The sequence below is a fragment of the Glycine soja genome, chromosome 15, assembly GCF_004193775.1.
Source record: "Glycine soja cultivar W05 chromosome 15, ASM419377v2, whole genome shotgun sequence".
In the NCBI taxonomy this organism is placed as follows: Eukaryota; Viridiplantae; Streptophyta; class Magnoliopsida; order Fabales; family Fabaceae; genus Glycine; species Glycine soja.
In genome coordinates this window covers 9211645-9227753 of record NC_041016.1, presented here as the reverse complement: position 1 = coordinate 9227753, position 16109 = coordinate 9211645, and the positions used below count along the sequence as shown (strand labels likewise).

At 32.9% G+C, this 16109-nt stretch overlaps 2 protein-coding genes across 2 annotated transcripts; both read right to left on the bottom strand.

Moving 5' to 3' along the window:
• Positions 1-10446: 10446 nt before the first annotated feature.
• LOC114388149 lies at positions 10447-11151 on the bottom strand. The gene has a single exon (XM_028348481.1). The coding sequence runs from the start codon at positions 11149-11151 to the stop codon at positions 10447-10449; it is 705 nt and encodes a 234-aa protein (XP_028204282.1).
• A 1269-nt stretch (positions 11152-12420) lies between these two features.
• On the bottom strand, positions 12421-14842 carry LOC114387694 (serine/threonine-protein phosphatase 7 long form homolog). The gene is made up of 4 exons (XM_028347900.1): positions 13997-14842; positions 13835-13919; positions 13345-13749; positions 12421-13263 (listed from the first exon to the last, which is right to left on the bottom strand). Exons 1-4 carry the CDS (start codon positions 14836-14838, stop codon positions 12583-12585), a joined length of 2013 nt encoding a protein of 670 aa, XP_028203701.1. The 5' UTR covers positions 14839-14842; the 3' UTR covers positions 12421-12582.
• Between the last annotated feature and the right edge of the window lie 1267 nt (positions 14843-16109).

Sequence of the window (16109 nt, the reverse complement as noted above, 5' to 3'; positions counted from 1 at the left end):
CAAATCGTTAATATATTTGACTGTAAGCTAGATTGATGAAGCATAAGTTGGTTACTTAATGCACTACCTAAACTGAACATGATTGATCCATTATGATAGTTCAGAGCATGTGGCTCAAAATTTTAAAGTTGATTCCCTTACTATCAGCACTGTCACAACCCTCAGCTTGGTCACACTTGATTAAGACCAGTTTTGACTACCTCTTGAAAAAGAAAAGTGAGGAATATAAAAGATTTTGAAGTTAGGTAAGACTAAATTTGCTTGTGGCCTGATGATTATTAACTTTTCTATAAGATAGTAATCCATCCGATTTCGATTATAAACAAAAACAAAAAAATATATTTCACATTTATTAAGAAAAATTAGTTAACTTAATGTGATTTTCAATTAAAAAAATATATTTTTTCTAAATTATCTTTTATCGAAATTTGATTTTTAGAATAAAAAAATCTTTGGTCTCATTAAAATGTGTTATTTTTAATTTTTTTTTCTAAACTATCATTCATTAGAACTTAACGAGTATAAAAAAAATCTTTGATCTCATTAAATGAAGAATATTTTGAAAAGAATCCTATTAAATAAAATATATGTAATTGAGATTTATCTATATTTGAGACAAAAAAATAAAGGTCTTTTGTTACTTATATTCGAAACAGAAAGAAGTACTCCTTTTATCCTCTCATATAAACATAAATAACTAATTTCACACTAATTAAGAAAGTTAGTTAACATTATTTAATTTCTCCAATCGCAAGTAAAAAAATTAAAATTATTTTTAAAATATCCTTCATTAAAACTTGTTATCATGGATAATAAAAGAGTCATTAAAAATAAAATTAAAATTAAATGAAAGATATTTTAAGAATAACAATATTAATTATGACAAAATTAGTTAAATATAATTATATTTAAGGTCAACATGCAGGATGCAGGGTAATTTTTTTTCTTACATGAGTCTAGAGGAAAAAGTACAACTTGAGGAGAACAAAGGTTTTTTTTTTCCTCATTCAAGGTTATTTGTCTTACTCTTACCTAACAACTTTGTTTTAACTTTCATTAAGAAACCATTTTTGCCATTGATCTTTGTGTACTTTCAGTGTATACAGTTCAGCAATATAGAGAAAGAACTGAATTAAGCAATTGAGAAGTTGAGAAGCTCTTATGCCCACAACCCAGAGTAGGAACGGTGGAACAAACACAATATAAGACATTTAGAAATTCTACATTTTCAATGAAATACAGAAACTATTTTTCTGTTCTTAGACAATGTAGTAGCATTTGGTTTTGTTATCTTCAAGCTCCTTGAGAAGCTCTGTATGACCAACTTTACAGCCAATGAAAATTTGGTTCGCATGGCTTCAACCAATAGGATTTCCTTCCTTTCTACAATATAATCTGCTCTCTTGAATATTGTTGTGTGGTTAACCATGTAACAGCATTTTTTGCAACTGTAAGCTACATTGTCTAGGATTTCCATTTTCTAGCCAATAGAATATATGGGTATTCAATGTTATCGCCTAAAAAACAGATTTACCCTACATAACCGCAAACTCTTGTGCTGAAATTTATTAGAAGAAATTCACAAACAATTCTATTCATATATCATTAAAGAAACCAATGCTTTGGCTACCTAATTTATGTATTCGACCAATAAATTCATTTGAACTGACTAAGAAAACATAAAAATGGAATAACGCTCTTCAATCTACTACAATCAGAGGCATCTCACGTAAAATTACCTTACAATGCATATGAAGCTTTATGCTATGCCATCTTTTTGGGCCCATATGAACAATACCAAGCGTATCGACAATGTTTTAAAAGATGCACAAAAGGAAAGGACATAACACAACCAATAAGGCACAAGAATAAGAACCTGAGAAAGTTGCATCTTGTACATCAACTTATACAGAAAGGAATTTGAAATCCATTTTGCACCCTTGAGCAAATTCTATCACATTATCCGAAAAGAGCAAGCCTTTTTTCTCCCTTTTGAGGAAGTTCTAAATTGAAAATTCATGAGCATTATGTATCAAACCATTGCCTTAACTCCCAAACTGACAATTTAACACTAGACAAAACTTAGACACAACTTAGATACAGTAACATCATAAATGTCGCAGGTGAAATTTTTTTTAATTAAAATCAACATTTCATCTCAATAGTTGCTGTCAATTGTAATCATTAAGACAAAAGCAGCATGCATCAAGATGAAATATAAATCTTGATTAGCGATGAACATACAAGTAATTATTGTTGGACACTCCATCGGTCCAAACACCTCATTAACATTAATTGATCATTTCTTTATGTGTCTTTCTTCTCATCACATTATATTATTTATCACACCTAAATTTTTCTCTCTCACTAGTCATCAAATAGGTTAGGTTAATAGGTGGCTACCAATCGATTTTAATGAGCATCACAACAGCTTTTTTCTTCGACAAAATAAAAAATTGTACTTAAATTGTTCATCACCTCAAAATGCCATTGTGGCCCTAAAATCCTTCTTCCACCACAAATCTATAACAGAAGAAGTTATTGTCTTGGAAAGCTAATTCCTCAAGCTTTGCGGGTAGATAACTCTAGCTCAGATTGTCCTTCAGGCCATTACCTAAATATATTTGTCATGATTTGGAAATGTTGATTAGAAAAATTGTGTGGAATGGCATGGCGGAAATATCTTGGCAAAAGTTTTGTGGCCCCAAGAGGAATGGCGGGTTGGGATTTCGCAACTTGCATGAATCGAATAAAGCTTTCATCATGAAGTTGGCTTGGGGGCTGATAAATACCCCGCAGGCGTTTTGAGTTAGGATTCTTAAAGACAAGTATGGTTGTGGGGAGAAGAGAAATGCTTCTACAACATGGAGGAGTGTTTAGAGATTCAAATGGGAATCTAGGCGCTTGTAGTGTCTTCATGATACAATTATCAACTATCCTTATATCTCTTGATTTGGCTTATTACAGGGAAGCTCCAGCAGTCTCAATCTTATGCTAATAACATCAGGAATATATTAGCTTCTGATGGCTGGAGATTGGAGTTTTAAGAGTCTCTCATTCTTTTAGAGAGGATAAATAATTTTGTAGCTGATTAGATGGTCTCTTTTGGGCATTAGCTAGATTTTGGGGATCATTGGTTTGAAAACCCCCAAAGAGATGCCTTTTTGCTTTGTTTTCCGATTTTGTAGGGACTTCCTTCCCTTGGTGTATCTTGGTGTAAGGGCTTTGGCCCTCTTTTTGATAAAAAAAAAAAAAAAAAAAACCTTCTTACCAAGGATGAGGTCCGGGTCGGGTAGGATCCATTATTATCCCTTTCACCCGAATTTCTTTTGGCCCAATAAACCAACTAGCCCAAAATTAAAATCCTAAATTAGTTTTCTTTCTCAATGAGATGAGAGAAAATGATGTATTGGACCTTCTTGGGGCATGCAAAGCCATGAAAGAAGCAGATGATGAGTTTGTTTATGATTTATTGTGGATGCGAATGATAAAGTTGAAAATGTAGCTTGGTCATATAGCAACTAGGTTAATGCAAATGCTATGTTTTGTGATGTGGTTTATTTTGACACTTCTTATCGATTGGTCACTTATGGATTGCTTTTTGGAGTATGGTTTGGTATTGATAGCTAAGGTAGAACCATTTTTTTGGCTGTATTTTATTGCAAGATGAAACACCCCAATCCTTCTCATGGGCATTACAAGTCTACTACTAGCATCCTCTGTATAAGATTTTACTTGTTCATTTTGCAAATATTCCTCTTATGGTGATTTTTCCTCAATACATACTATTGTCCGTTTCATGAGAGGAAGATGTCCACAAACTATTCTAACTGATTTAGACCCAGGGCTTAGAGATGCCATTAGAAGTGAATTTCTAGGAACTAGACATGTCATTCCTCAATGGAATATTCTATGATATTTTGACGTGATTGGTTCGATTCATCAAATCCTCGTGTTCACTGTAAAAGGGTTCCTCCCTGATAGGGAGTATAGAAACGCCCTGTCCATAATATTTGGTCAGAATTGAAAGGTTGATAAAGAATTATACTATTCACTTTCTTGATTATGAGTTTTTAATTTTATGGCTTAATTATGGTAAATATTCCTGAAACATAATTGAATTTTATAACTGATATCTTGATATTGGACAAAATTTTGCTTCTTGTTGGACAACTTGAATAATTTTGTGAGAAATTTGTATTAGTTGGACAGGTTACTCATACACATGCGGAATCCCATAGGAGAATAACAGACCTAATTTTTTTAAATTTAATTTAATAAACTATTTTATTTTATTAAATAAAAAAATAACCCCATCACCTCCCCTTCCTCGGCCTCATACTCAAACCCCAACCCGATCACCTCATTGCCCAACCCCCCACCACCAGCAAGAAAACGGCAAATTTACGTAAGGGGGCTTATTTTAAAAACTATTTACGGATTGGGGTTTGTTTTAAAACTAATGACGGAGGGGGTCTGTTCTTGGGTGTAACCCGCCATTGCCAATGGCGGCAAAGGTGGAGAGAGGCTGGTATCGTTACTGGTAGTGGCGATATAGGTGGAGAGAGGCTGGGACTCGCTGACCGTGATGGCGAGATAGGGCAAGGGCAATCTCGCCGTTAGCATTGGCGAGATGCTCCCTGTTGACTGGTGCCGCTAGCCCTTCTGGCGGGATTGGCGCTGTTCATTAAGAGGCACATGCATTGCTTTGTTGTTGTAAATTTTGTTTAAATAAAGCAGTTGCATGATACTCAACGTATGAAGTTGCAGATGCTCTTCTTGTTCATGATGAGACTAAACATAAGGTCTGAAATAGGGTTCAAAGCTAGCTGTAGGTTGCGCATGCTCTCCTTGTTCATGATGAGACTAAACATAAGGTCTGAAATAGGGCTTATAACTAGCTGTAAATGTTCACAGGTTAGGGGTTCAGAGATGCTACACCATATTCACATGCATACAGTTTAATGGCGTGTAAATTAAGAGATAGCTTCAGCTTTCTTCTTGTAAATTTTGTTTAAATAGAACACTTGCAATGACATTGAATACTTGCAAAATTTCATACTGAAAGAGAGTAAGAAACTGAAGAGAGGAAGAAAGAGGTTCGTTTGAAGTTTGAAATTTGCTGATTGTATAGTAAGTATTTTATATTTATTTAAATAAGTCTTATTTAGTTTTGTTTATTTGTCATGTATAAATTTTTTATTTTGAAGTAATAAAATTTGGAGGTCAAATTGCATTAATTTTGTAAATTAGATTTTTAATTTAGAAATTATTAGCAGTAATTATTTGTAAGCCTTTTTTTAACTGTTTTTGTGAATGAATTTAATTTCCGTATTTGACATATAGAATTGTTTTGGTATTATTTGAAATATAATTTAATTTAAGACAAAAACTAATTAGATGCTATTTCTTAACTATTTTCTGGTTTGTTTAGAGTTAAAAACGAAGTTTCATTTTACTTGTGATAAAATATAGTATAAGTTAACAACAAAAAAATTGTAATTTTAATTATAAAATATAGTATAAGTTAATAAAAAATTTGTAATTTTAATTATGTTCCGTGTAAAAAATTGTAATTTTAATTATGTTCCGTCTAAAATTTTTTTAAGTGTAATCCTTTCATTTATAATCCTTTTATTTTGTGTCTGAAATTTTTGGTAAAGTTGAAGAATTTTTCATAAATTATTTAATTAGATTAATTTTTTTTAGAATAAAGTATGAATGTGTAGTTTAAGTTTAATAGAGCAAGCAAATAAATAGTTTATATTTGTATCATTGACAAATATTTAATTGAAATAATAATTTGATTTGTTAGACTAAAATTTGAAGGTAAAGTTTAAGTGAATTTTTTTTAATTAGAATTTTTTTTTTAAAATTAGTATGACTAATTATTTGTAATCCTCTTTGTTCATGGTTTTTGTGGCTTAGAAGAAATTTGACTTGTGACCCTTCCGGTTATAAATATTATATGTGAGTCTTTAAGTTTTTGAAGGAATTTTTTTTGAATTATTTAATTTGACGTATGAGTAATTTTGTTTTTTTTTTTGTTAGAATGACGTCTCAATGTTTATTTAAGTTTACTAGAAGAAGCAAATAAATTTTTTTATTTTTATGATTCACAAAATAGTTAATTGAAGTAATAATTGTTTTATTTAGAAACAAATTTTAACACGTGAAGTTTAAGCCAATTTGTAATTAGGTTTTTTACGTTGAAGTAATTTTTTAATAATGTTTACTTATTTTAATTTGTATCCCAAGTTTAAGTTTAGTAGATGCAGCAAGCAGATACACTTATTTATTTTAAAAAGACTGTTGTTATGATTATTTATTTTGAATTTTGTTGATGTAGGTATATCATGAATTCAATTATTACAGTGTTGTATTTCAACGGAAGAGTATTTGAAGACAATGATGGTGTAATATTTGAAGGCAGTAAAAAGGCCATTCAGATTAAACGCGGAATTAGTTTCAATGCTTTGAAAAAAAAAATTGGAGATAAGGTAAAGTTAGAAAATAATGAAATTATTTCTACTATAAGTTGTAGATTTTTAGTTTCAGGAAAATATGTTGCGTTGCAAATTTGTGATGACGAAGATGTTGAAACTATGATCGAAAGTTTTCAACAACAACAACAAATGTCAGTTCTAGAGTTGTACGTAGAAAAGGATGTTGCTGGTGGTTCTATGTTTCATGCTGCAAATTCTGTTACGTCATGTGGACGTAATGTATCTCATTATGAGTCGGAACTGCCAAAAAATATAAGCAATTTACATGTTGATGAAGATGATGATGATGATGATGATGATTATCTTGCATCTAACTCATACGTTGAAGAGTCTTTCGATGAAGATGATAGTGATGATGGAATATCTCATACAGACGATGAAGTCACTGACATCGTTGAACCAGTTTCAATTGTTCACCCAAGCGAAGGTAAATGTTTGTGAAATACAAAATTAGTTGAATACATCTATCTTTTTATGAGAATTGTATTTAATGGTAATTAAATAGGAGTAGTTTGTTGACGTGATTTTATTTTATAAATTATTAGGTGTACCAGAAATTCAAAATCCATTTTGGAATGATGCTAGCCATTATAATAATATCAACTGGAGTCATCCGGACGAGGAGGACATTTGTGGTCTAGACATGCCAACGACTTTTAATGTTGGACAAGAATTATATGTTGGCATGGATTTTGACAGTAAAGATGCAGTCAAAAATGCACTCAAACAATATGTGATGAAGGTGCATCAAAGTTTTAAGGTTGTTGAAACGAAATCACACAAATATATCGTTTGTTGCCCCAACAACACCGAAGAGTCTCCTTGCCCTTTTTATATGAGGGCAATTTTATCCAAAAAAACTGATGCATGGAAAGTGACACAATGGGGTGGACCGCACACATGTCTAAATATGACTATGACACAAGACCATGAGAAGCTTGATTCAAATTTAATTGCGACTTGCGTAGTAGGTACGTTTTTTATGTTCATAGTATCCTACTTTTGTGTTATTTGTTATTTTAATTTGTAATTTTATTTACTTATTTGAATTACAGGCATGATCAGAGAAGATCCATCAATAAAAATTTCTTTGATTCAAGAAAGGATAAATAGTGAATTTTCCTATAAGGTTTCATACAGAAAAGCATGGATGGCCAAACAAAAGGCGATTGCAATTGAATATGGCGATTGGGAAGAGTCGTATGCGAAACTCTCGTCATGGCTAACACACATGCAAAATCATTCTCCTGGCTCTTACTTTCAAATACTACATGACGATTTTATTGTTGGCAATAGGGTGAGTCGCGAACATCGTCAATTTCATAGAGTATTTTGGACATTTGGTCAATGCAAGGAGGCTTTTAAGTACTGTAAGCCAATCATACAAGTTGACGGCACACATTTATACGGAAAATACCGTGGGACCCTATTAATGGCCACATCGCAAGATGGAAATGGTGGTGTTCTTCCTCTAGCATTCGCCGTGGTCGAAGGCGAGACGCTAACAGCATGGTCATGGTTTTTGGCCCACTTGCGTGAACACGTCACAGATAAGAATGGAATTTGTCTAATATCTGATCGTCACGCGAGTATAAAGTCTGCTGTCGCTAATGAAGCACTTGGTTGGCAACCTCCCCACGGCTATCATGTGTACTGCGTCCGACACATAGCCAGCAATTTCAATCGCAAATTCAACAACGCGAAACAAAAAGAGATGTTCAAGAAATTGGGTAAGGTTTATTTTATACATTAATTTAATTTGAGTTTCATGTCTACGTACAACTGTTGATGATAACAAATTTGATGCAGCGTACACTCCTTGCAAGCATGTGTTTGATCAAAACTTAGAAAAATTTCGTCAATTGAGTCCAGCTATAGCAAGATGGATTGATCGAATCTCAAAGGAAAAATGGAGCATGGCTTACGATACATCTGGACGACGATATGGTCACATGACAACCAACTTATCAGAATGTGTGAATAAGGTGTTGAAAGATTGTCGCAGCATTCCAATAACAGCGTTGGTGAAGTCAACATATAGTAGGTGCCGAAAGTACTTTATTGATCGTGGTCGCCAAGCCCAAAGACAATTAAGAGAAGGCCAAGTTTATTGTTCTAAGCTTGTTACAGAACTTAGGAAAAATCAAGAACAAGCTTGTTCGCACATCGTTCGCGTGTATGATATCCACTCGACAAGGTTTGAAGTAGAGGAGACCTTCAATCCTATAACGCAACGTGGCGGACAAAAATGGGCAGTTAACTTGAATGGCCATTACTGTCAATGCGGAAGGTATTCTGCGCTTCACTATCCATGTTCACACATTATTGCAGCTTGTGGTTACGTGAGCATGAACTACTACCAATATATAGATGTTGTTTACACCAATGAGCACATCTTAAAAGCATACTCCGCACAGTGGTGGCCTCTTGGGAATGAAGCGGCAATTCCTCCTTCTGATGAGGCATGGACACTAATCCCTGACCCAACTACAATTCGTGCGAAAGGTCGGCCAAAATCAACAAGGATAAGGAATGAGATGGATTGGGTCGAACCATCTGACCACCGACAAAAATGTAGTAGATGTGGAGCTGAAGGGCACAATAGGCGTCGATGTCCAATGCAATCTGACCGTGGGAGTAATTCATTTAATTGATTTATGTATGTTACATGCCTGACTTGTATTGCTTTAGGTTTTGTTCAATGTATTTACTTGTTGGTCTTCAATGAAATCGTCAGTTACTTTTTGTTGAATGTGTGCTTCTAATGAAATAAAATTACATTTAGAAGTTGAAATAAATGGAGTGGATCAATCGAGGTTGAGTGACATTGGTGTTGATCGTTAGTTAGAAACGTTAGTGTCTAAGTATTTTGTCTTAGTTTTTTATTTGAAGGGTGAGGGCTAAGTTCTTTTTATTTTATGGTTAGGGCTAAGTTTTTTATTTTAGGGTTAGGGTTAATTTTATAATTGTATGGGGTAGGGTTAGGCCTTATTTTTTATTTGTTGGGGTTAGGGCTAAGGTTGTTTATTTTTGGGTTTAGGGGGAATTTTTTTATTTTAGTGGTTAGGGTTAATTTTTTTATTTGAAGGGTTAGGGTGTAGTTCTTATTTTTTAGGGGTTAGGGCTAAGTTTTTTTATGATTTAGGGGTTAGGGTTAAGTTTTTTATTTGAAGGGTTAGGGTTAGTTCTTATTTTGGAGGGGTTAGGCTTATTTTTTTTATTTAGGGTTAGGGTGTATTTCCGAACATTATAGGGTTAGGGCTAAGTTTTCTTATTTTAGGGTTTAGGGTTTATTTTTTTAATGTGTACTTGTAATGAGATAAAATTACATTTAGAAGTTGAAATAAAATTTGTTTTTTTTAATGTGTACTTCTAATGAAATAAAATTACATTTAGAAGTTGAAATAAAATTTCGTTTTTTTAATGTGTACTTCTAATGAAATAAAATTACATTTAGAAGTTGAAATAAAATTTGTTTTTTTTAATGTGTACTTCTAATGAAATAAAATTACATTTAGAAGTTGAAATAAAATTTCGTTTTTTTAATGTGTACTTCTAATGAAATAAAATTACATTTAGAAGTTGAAATAAAATTTGTTTTTTTTAATGTGTACTTCTAATGAAATAAAATTACATTTAGAAGTTGAAATAAAATTTATTTTTTTAAACGGTAAGGGTTTAGTTCTTATTTTTTAGGGTTAGGCTTAGTTCTTATTTTAGGGGTTAGGGTTAAGTCATTTTATTTTAGGGTGTATGGTTATTTTTTTTTATTTTAGGGGTTAGTTCTTATTTTTGAGGGGGTAGGGGGTAGGGAAGGATAGAGGGTTGAATGAGGAATCTGTGCATGAAAATGCAAAAGGAAGTGTCTGGAGAAAAGGAGAAGGATAAAGTGGAGTACTGAAATCCCTGTAGATGCTGGCCAAGACAGCAGGAGCAAGTGCTAGTTTAAGCCCTCTTGCAAAATGGTTGTATATGATCTACCAGGGAAAACAAACCTCGACAACCACAAAGACAAGAACGCCTCATGCTCCACTCGGCTCTCGTTACTCATGAAATGCTTCATCCATGGAGTATGATCCGCCCTTCTGGCCTTAGATTTGAAAAACATCCTAAAAACTCCTATAAGTTTTTGTTCTATTTCCCTTTCCTCACCACTCACAAGAGGGCTAGAAATAGGAGCTCCCATAACAGAGTAACCCCAACAAACTTTCATATCCTCCAATGTTATCGTTGCTTCTCCCCAAGGAAACACAAACGTGTTGGTCTTAGAACACCATCTTTGTGCAAGCTCAATGATCAACTCATCATTCCTACGGATTTGAAAAGTTGAAGCTTTGATTGCCTGGTCTATCCCAGCTTTCATCCACACACATTCATACTTGTGTTGCATTTGTTGGACCCATGTATTCCATTCTGCACTTGGGTAATGCCACCCTTTGTATCTTACTTCAAGCAACTTCGCGTGGTCCGAATTGACAGTGGCTGTTCTTCCAGAAGAGAACATGGAATGAGGAAGAGTTGCCGAGTCTTCCACGCAAGGTTTGATGAAATAAGCAGTTCTGTGAACTGGGTTTTCACCGGATAATGGTGAAACCATGAGTTGTTCATCTTTGACTTGGATGATGGGGTCCTCTGATGACTCCATTGTAGAGTAGTTGCTGAAGGAAGGGAAGGATAGAGGGTTGAATGAGGAATCTGTGCATGAAAATGCAAAAGGAAGTGTCTGGAGAAAAGGAGAAGGATAAAGTGGAGTACTGAAATGTGAAAACAGGAGGTAAAACTGGATTCGCGAAGTACGAGGAAGAGAATTCGAAACGTTCATACTATTATACTTCCGCCATTACAATGTATTGGCATTAAAGAAAAATTACTAAAATATATTTTCGATCTCAATGAATATTTAATTTTTTATTTGTTTTATAATAATTTTTTTTGTTGTGTCTTTAATCAAATAATATATTTTTTTCTTTGACATTTTTTAACTCGTAATAAATTATTAAATTTTGTGTTTATTTTTTGATAATTTTTTCATTTATTATTAATTTTTTTTTAAAAAAAAATAATAACAAATGAATTTCTTTTACTAGAAAGTAAAAATAAAATTTGTTAGTTTATAAGGAACTAAAAAAAAGTGTATAGGACCACAATAAAATTTTTGTTTTATTGTAGAAAAAAATAAAAATAAATAAATTATAGAAAACATAAAATTAAGGTATTTATTAAGAATTATAAATTGTTTTTCCCTTTAAATATATTTTCAGGTTAAATGTCCAACAAATCTAACTTCAGATAAAAAAAGGAGCAATGTTATAATTTTATACAAAAACAAAACAAATGAAATTTTTTACAAGAACAAACAACAAACTTTGGATATATATAAGAAAAATATATTTTAATCTTTTAATTAAGTATCACATCTTAAGTTTTTCAACCATTAATAATCGGTTAATATTTATAAATGATACATTAATAGAGTAATTAATTTCCATTATACACGGGTTAGGGTTAGTTCTTATTTGTTAGGGATATATGGCTATGTTTTTTATTTTAGGGTTAGGGTTTAGTTCTGAACATGTTAGGGGTTAGGGTTATATTTTTATTTTAGGGGTTAGGGTTAGATCTTATTTTTTAGGGTTAGGGCTAGGTTTTTTATTTTAGGGTTTAGGGTTAGGGTTAGGTTTTTTATTTTAGGGTTAGGGTTTAGTTTTGAACATGTTAGGGGTTAGGGTTATATTTTTATTTTAGGGGTTAGGGTTAGATCTTATTTTTTACTGTTAGGGTTAGGTTTGTTATTTTAGGGTTAGGGTTTAGTTCTGAACATGTTAGGGGTTAGGGTTAGTTTTTTACTTTAGGGGTTAGGGTTAGTTCTTATTTTTTAGGGTTAGGGTTAGGTTTTTTTATTTTAGGGGTTAGTTTTTGAGTTTTATTTGGTTTACGGTTCATTGATTATTATAGTTTGATACGCGACATAAATATTATCCATAAGTAAGCCTTAATAAACTGAATATCATACATTACGCCATGAATGTCAAATTACAAATATACAACAAAGGCTTAATAAACGAAGACATGCAAATCATTCATTTTGGTGTCCGTGATGTCGTGAGGATGTGCCACATGGTCGATCCCATCTTCGTGCTTGGCGATCAGGATTTCTTCTGCCCCGATGCCTCCCCGCTTCTTCTTCGTCAGCCTCCGCAGAAAATGCGTGCCGCAAATCAACACCGAATAAGTCACCCGTATTAGGTATTGGTCCCGGTACATTCCATTGTGTTCCTAACGGGGCATTAGGTGTTGGAATTGGGCCATGATATTGCTGTGAAGGGGTCATTGTGGGCCATGAAAAATGAGCTTGTGTTTCCGCAACACCACCGAACGATTGCTGGCTTGCAGAAGTATCAGTGTGATGACCCTGAAAAGGATATTGATACATCTGGGTCGGATACTCAGCAAATGTTTGTGGCGTGTAATACATTCCATGGCCACGCTCCGCCATTTGTTGGGAATATTCTTCCGCTTCAACAATGTCCCTTCTTCTGTCTATCCCCTGAGTTTCAATACTTGACTGAAGCATGTGAAACTGTTGTGCAGGAAATTGACGCTCTGATGCGGGACCATGTGACACTGGCTCAGTGACTCTCTCTTGCTCTTCGGATAAAATTGTAATTTTTTCCACATAAGGCACGAGATCATCAAATGTGCATGTATTCCTCCCTTGAGGAGACACCATGTATTGTAATGCCTCCGCAACTTCACCCTGCATTTATAAGGGTAAGAAAATTAATGGCCATCATTAAATAAAAGTTCAAGTTAAAATTTGAAAAAAATTTAAAAATACCAATGTAGCCGTCTTTGCATTTGCTGGGTCAACAAACATCTTTGTCTTTCGCCTATACCAGACCATGTAGTCCGAGTTAAAACTCAATAGGCCTTCTTGTCGGGGATAAGCGTCGACCCTAAATGCATGGCGATTATTCCACTGATCAATCATTGGGGCGAACAATTGCCCCCAATTTTCGTCATGTTTCCCTTTCAATGTTATGCCATGAATGTTTAAGGGTTGTGAAGGAGACTCTGGAATTGGCTGTTGCATCCCAAATTGTCTCAATACTCTGTCCGGTTGGTGCCACTCAATAACTTGGAAACAAATTAGTGGCACCACCGCGTACCACGCGAGACTTCCGACTAAACAAACGGGAGGCAACAGTGATATTACGGTTGATGGGTACGGCTCCCACACAAACTGCATATAACAACATAGTTATGAACATTTTAGTAAAATAACACATATAATTTTTTATTTTACAAATAGAATAACATCTTCTTACCTCATGACGTTTCATAATATCTAACTTGCGACGAAAAACTCTCACATCATCATTGCCGATATGTTGGTTTCCACGTCGCAGCCACCTACAAAGATTAAAATTTAATATATGCTAAAACCATTTATTCTATTGAAATGAAAGACGCTGCTAAAAATTACTAACCTATGCCCCAGTGGTGTATTTTCTACTTGGGAAGGAGTCCTCTTTGGAGCCAAGGTTGGACATCGTTCCCATGCCCACATTTGTAGTAAGATGCACATACCTCCGATTGATTTAGTTTTATAATCGGTGGCATTGCACATCTCTCTGTATAGAAAACCAAGTACGGCAGCTCCCCATGCATATCTGCCACATTCTTCAAAGTCACGTAAAAATTGAAGGTATCTTAGCGAAACTTTGTTACTGCTTTTATCAACGAACAAGACACCTCCAATGAATCTCAATATCCATGCACGGGCAAACCTTCGTACTTGTTCTTCGTCGTCGTCATTATTTATTTGGGCAAAATGGTGAGCCAGCCAACTTAATTTAACCACACTACCTCTAATTTCATCTTCTTGTGGTCTGACTCCCAATAATTCCTCACATAAATCAGCCCAATCAAGATTTGTTGGACCGATTAATGGTAAACCATCCACACTTATACCTAACAATACAGAGACGTCTTGGAGAGTAATAGTACATTCTCCGCATCTCATGTGAAAGGTATGTGTTTCTGGCCTCCATCTTTCAATCAGAGCACTAATTAATGAGGCATTTATTTTTAAGTACCCCATCTTGATAATCCAGGCGAAACCAGATTGTAGAAGAAAAGGAAAAATTTGCTCAGGAATTTGTTCTTCCCCTTGATACGTGGGGACAGCTCGTCTGATATGTAATTTCCTATCTTCTTCCCCATTCCAAACATGTTCTGAAACATGTTTAGGTTGCATCCATAATACATCAGCATCGATGGGACCAGACTTAATGTTAACATGTGATGAAGATGATGATGAAGATGCCATTGCTACTACAAAAAAAAAATATAATACATTATTTGTAGATAATATAAATTAAATTAAACTACACACATTTATAAAAACATTATTAAATATCTAACAATAAATTTGAAAAAAATCAAACTCGCCAATTTTTAATATATTCTATACATAAATTAAAATACATGTGAACAAAACTTTAAATAAATAATTTTTTTTCTACAATTAAAAAAAATAATTTAATAAAATATGGACTAACAAATTATTTATAATACAAACAAATATTGAAATGCAAAAAATTATTTAAAAATATATATACAAAAATTATAATAATGTACAATCTATCATATATTTAATAACATAAATTTTCTAAAACAATTAATATTAACCTACAAACTAAAACTAACAGTGATCATATATATATATATATAACTAAAATCTAAAAACTAAAAATTATTAACTCAAACAATATTAACTTATTAATTCATTTATTTAAAACTATACTATCTATATATAACATACAAAAATATATAAGACACAAAAATATAACACTAATAAAACAAATTTACGCATCTCTAATATTAGAATTATTTATTTACATGTAACATGCTTAATATTATAAAAACTAAAAATTTATGTCTACCTAAAATTTATAAATATGTATGCTAATATTAATTTATACATAATATTTCTACCTTATCTAATATTAAGTGTGTGCCTAATATTTCTAAGGCTAATATTAAGTGTGTCGGAACGTTTGGCTGTGGCTTACTAAAATATCATATATATACTACAAACTAACCTTCAAATATATACTACAAACTAATAACAGCATACTTATTTTTATACAAACTAATCTTCAAATATATATTACAAATCTAAAAATATATACTACAAACTAAATAATATTTTTATACTAACTAACCTAACCTACTCTTCAAATATCTGTTACTACATAAAAATTAATAACAAATAACAGCATACTTATTAATTTATTAATAATACTAACTAACCTAACCTTACAATACCTATTAATCTTAATTAACCTAAACTTACAATACTTATCTAGCTAACCTATTATTTTAAAAATATTAACAAACAGAATATATAAATCACTTATCTAGCTAACCTGTTATTTAAGAAAATCACTTACCAGCCAATTAGAAATTATGAACTATGGAAGAAAAAAACTCAGCAAGAGCAAGCACCAACAGCAAGCACGCAGAACACTCAAGAATGGAGAAAAGAAAGGTAGTAGAAGAAAAGAAATGTGAATCCAAAGTTTACGTTCAACTTAT

Coding starts and splice junctions, on each gene's coding strand:
- LOC114388149 (XM_028348481.1), bottom strand. CDS start 11,151: ATGGAGTCATCAGAGGACCCCATCATCCAAGTCAAAGATGAACAACTC.
- LOC114387694 (XM_028347900.1), bottom strand. CDS start 14,838: ATGGCATCTTCATCATCATCTTCATCACATGTTAACATTAAGTCTGGT. Junction 13,750..13,834: donor ATATTATGAAACGTCATGAG/GTAAGAAGATGT, acceptor TGTTATATGCAG/TTTGTGTGGGAGCCGTACCC. Junction 13,264..13,344: donor ATGCAAAGACGGCTACATTG/GTATTTTTAAAT, acceptor TTATAAATGCAG/GGTGAAGTTGCGGAGGCATT.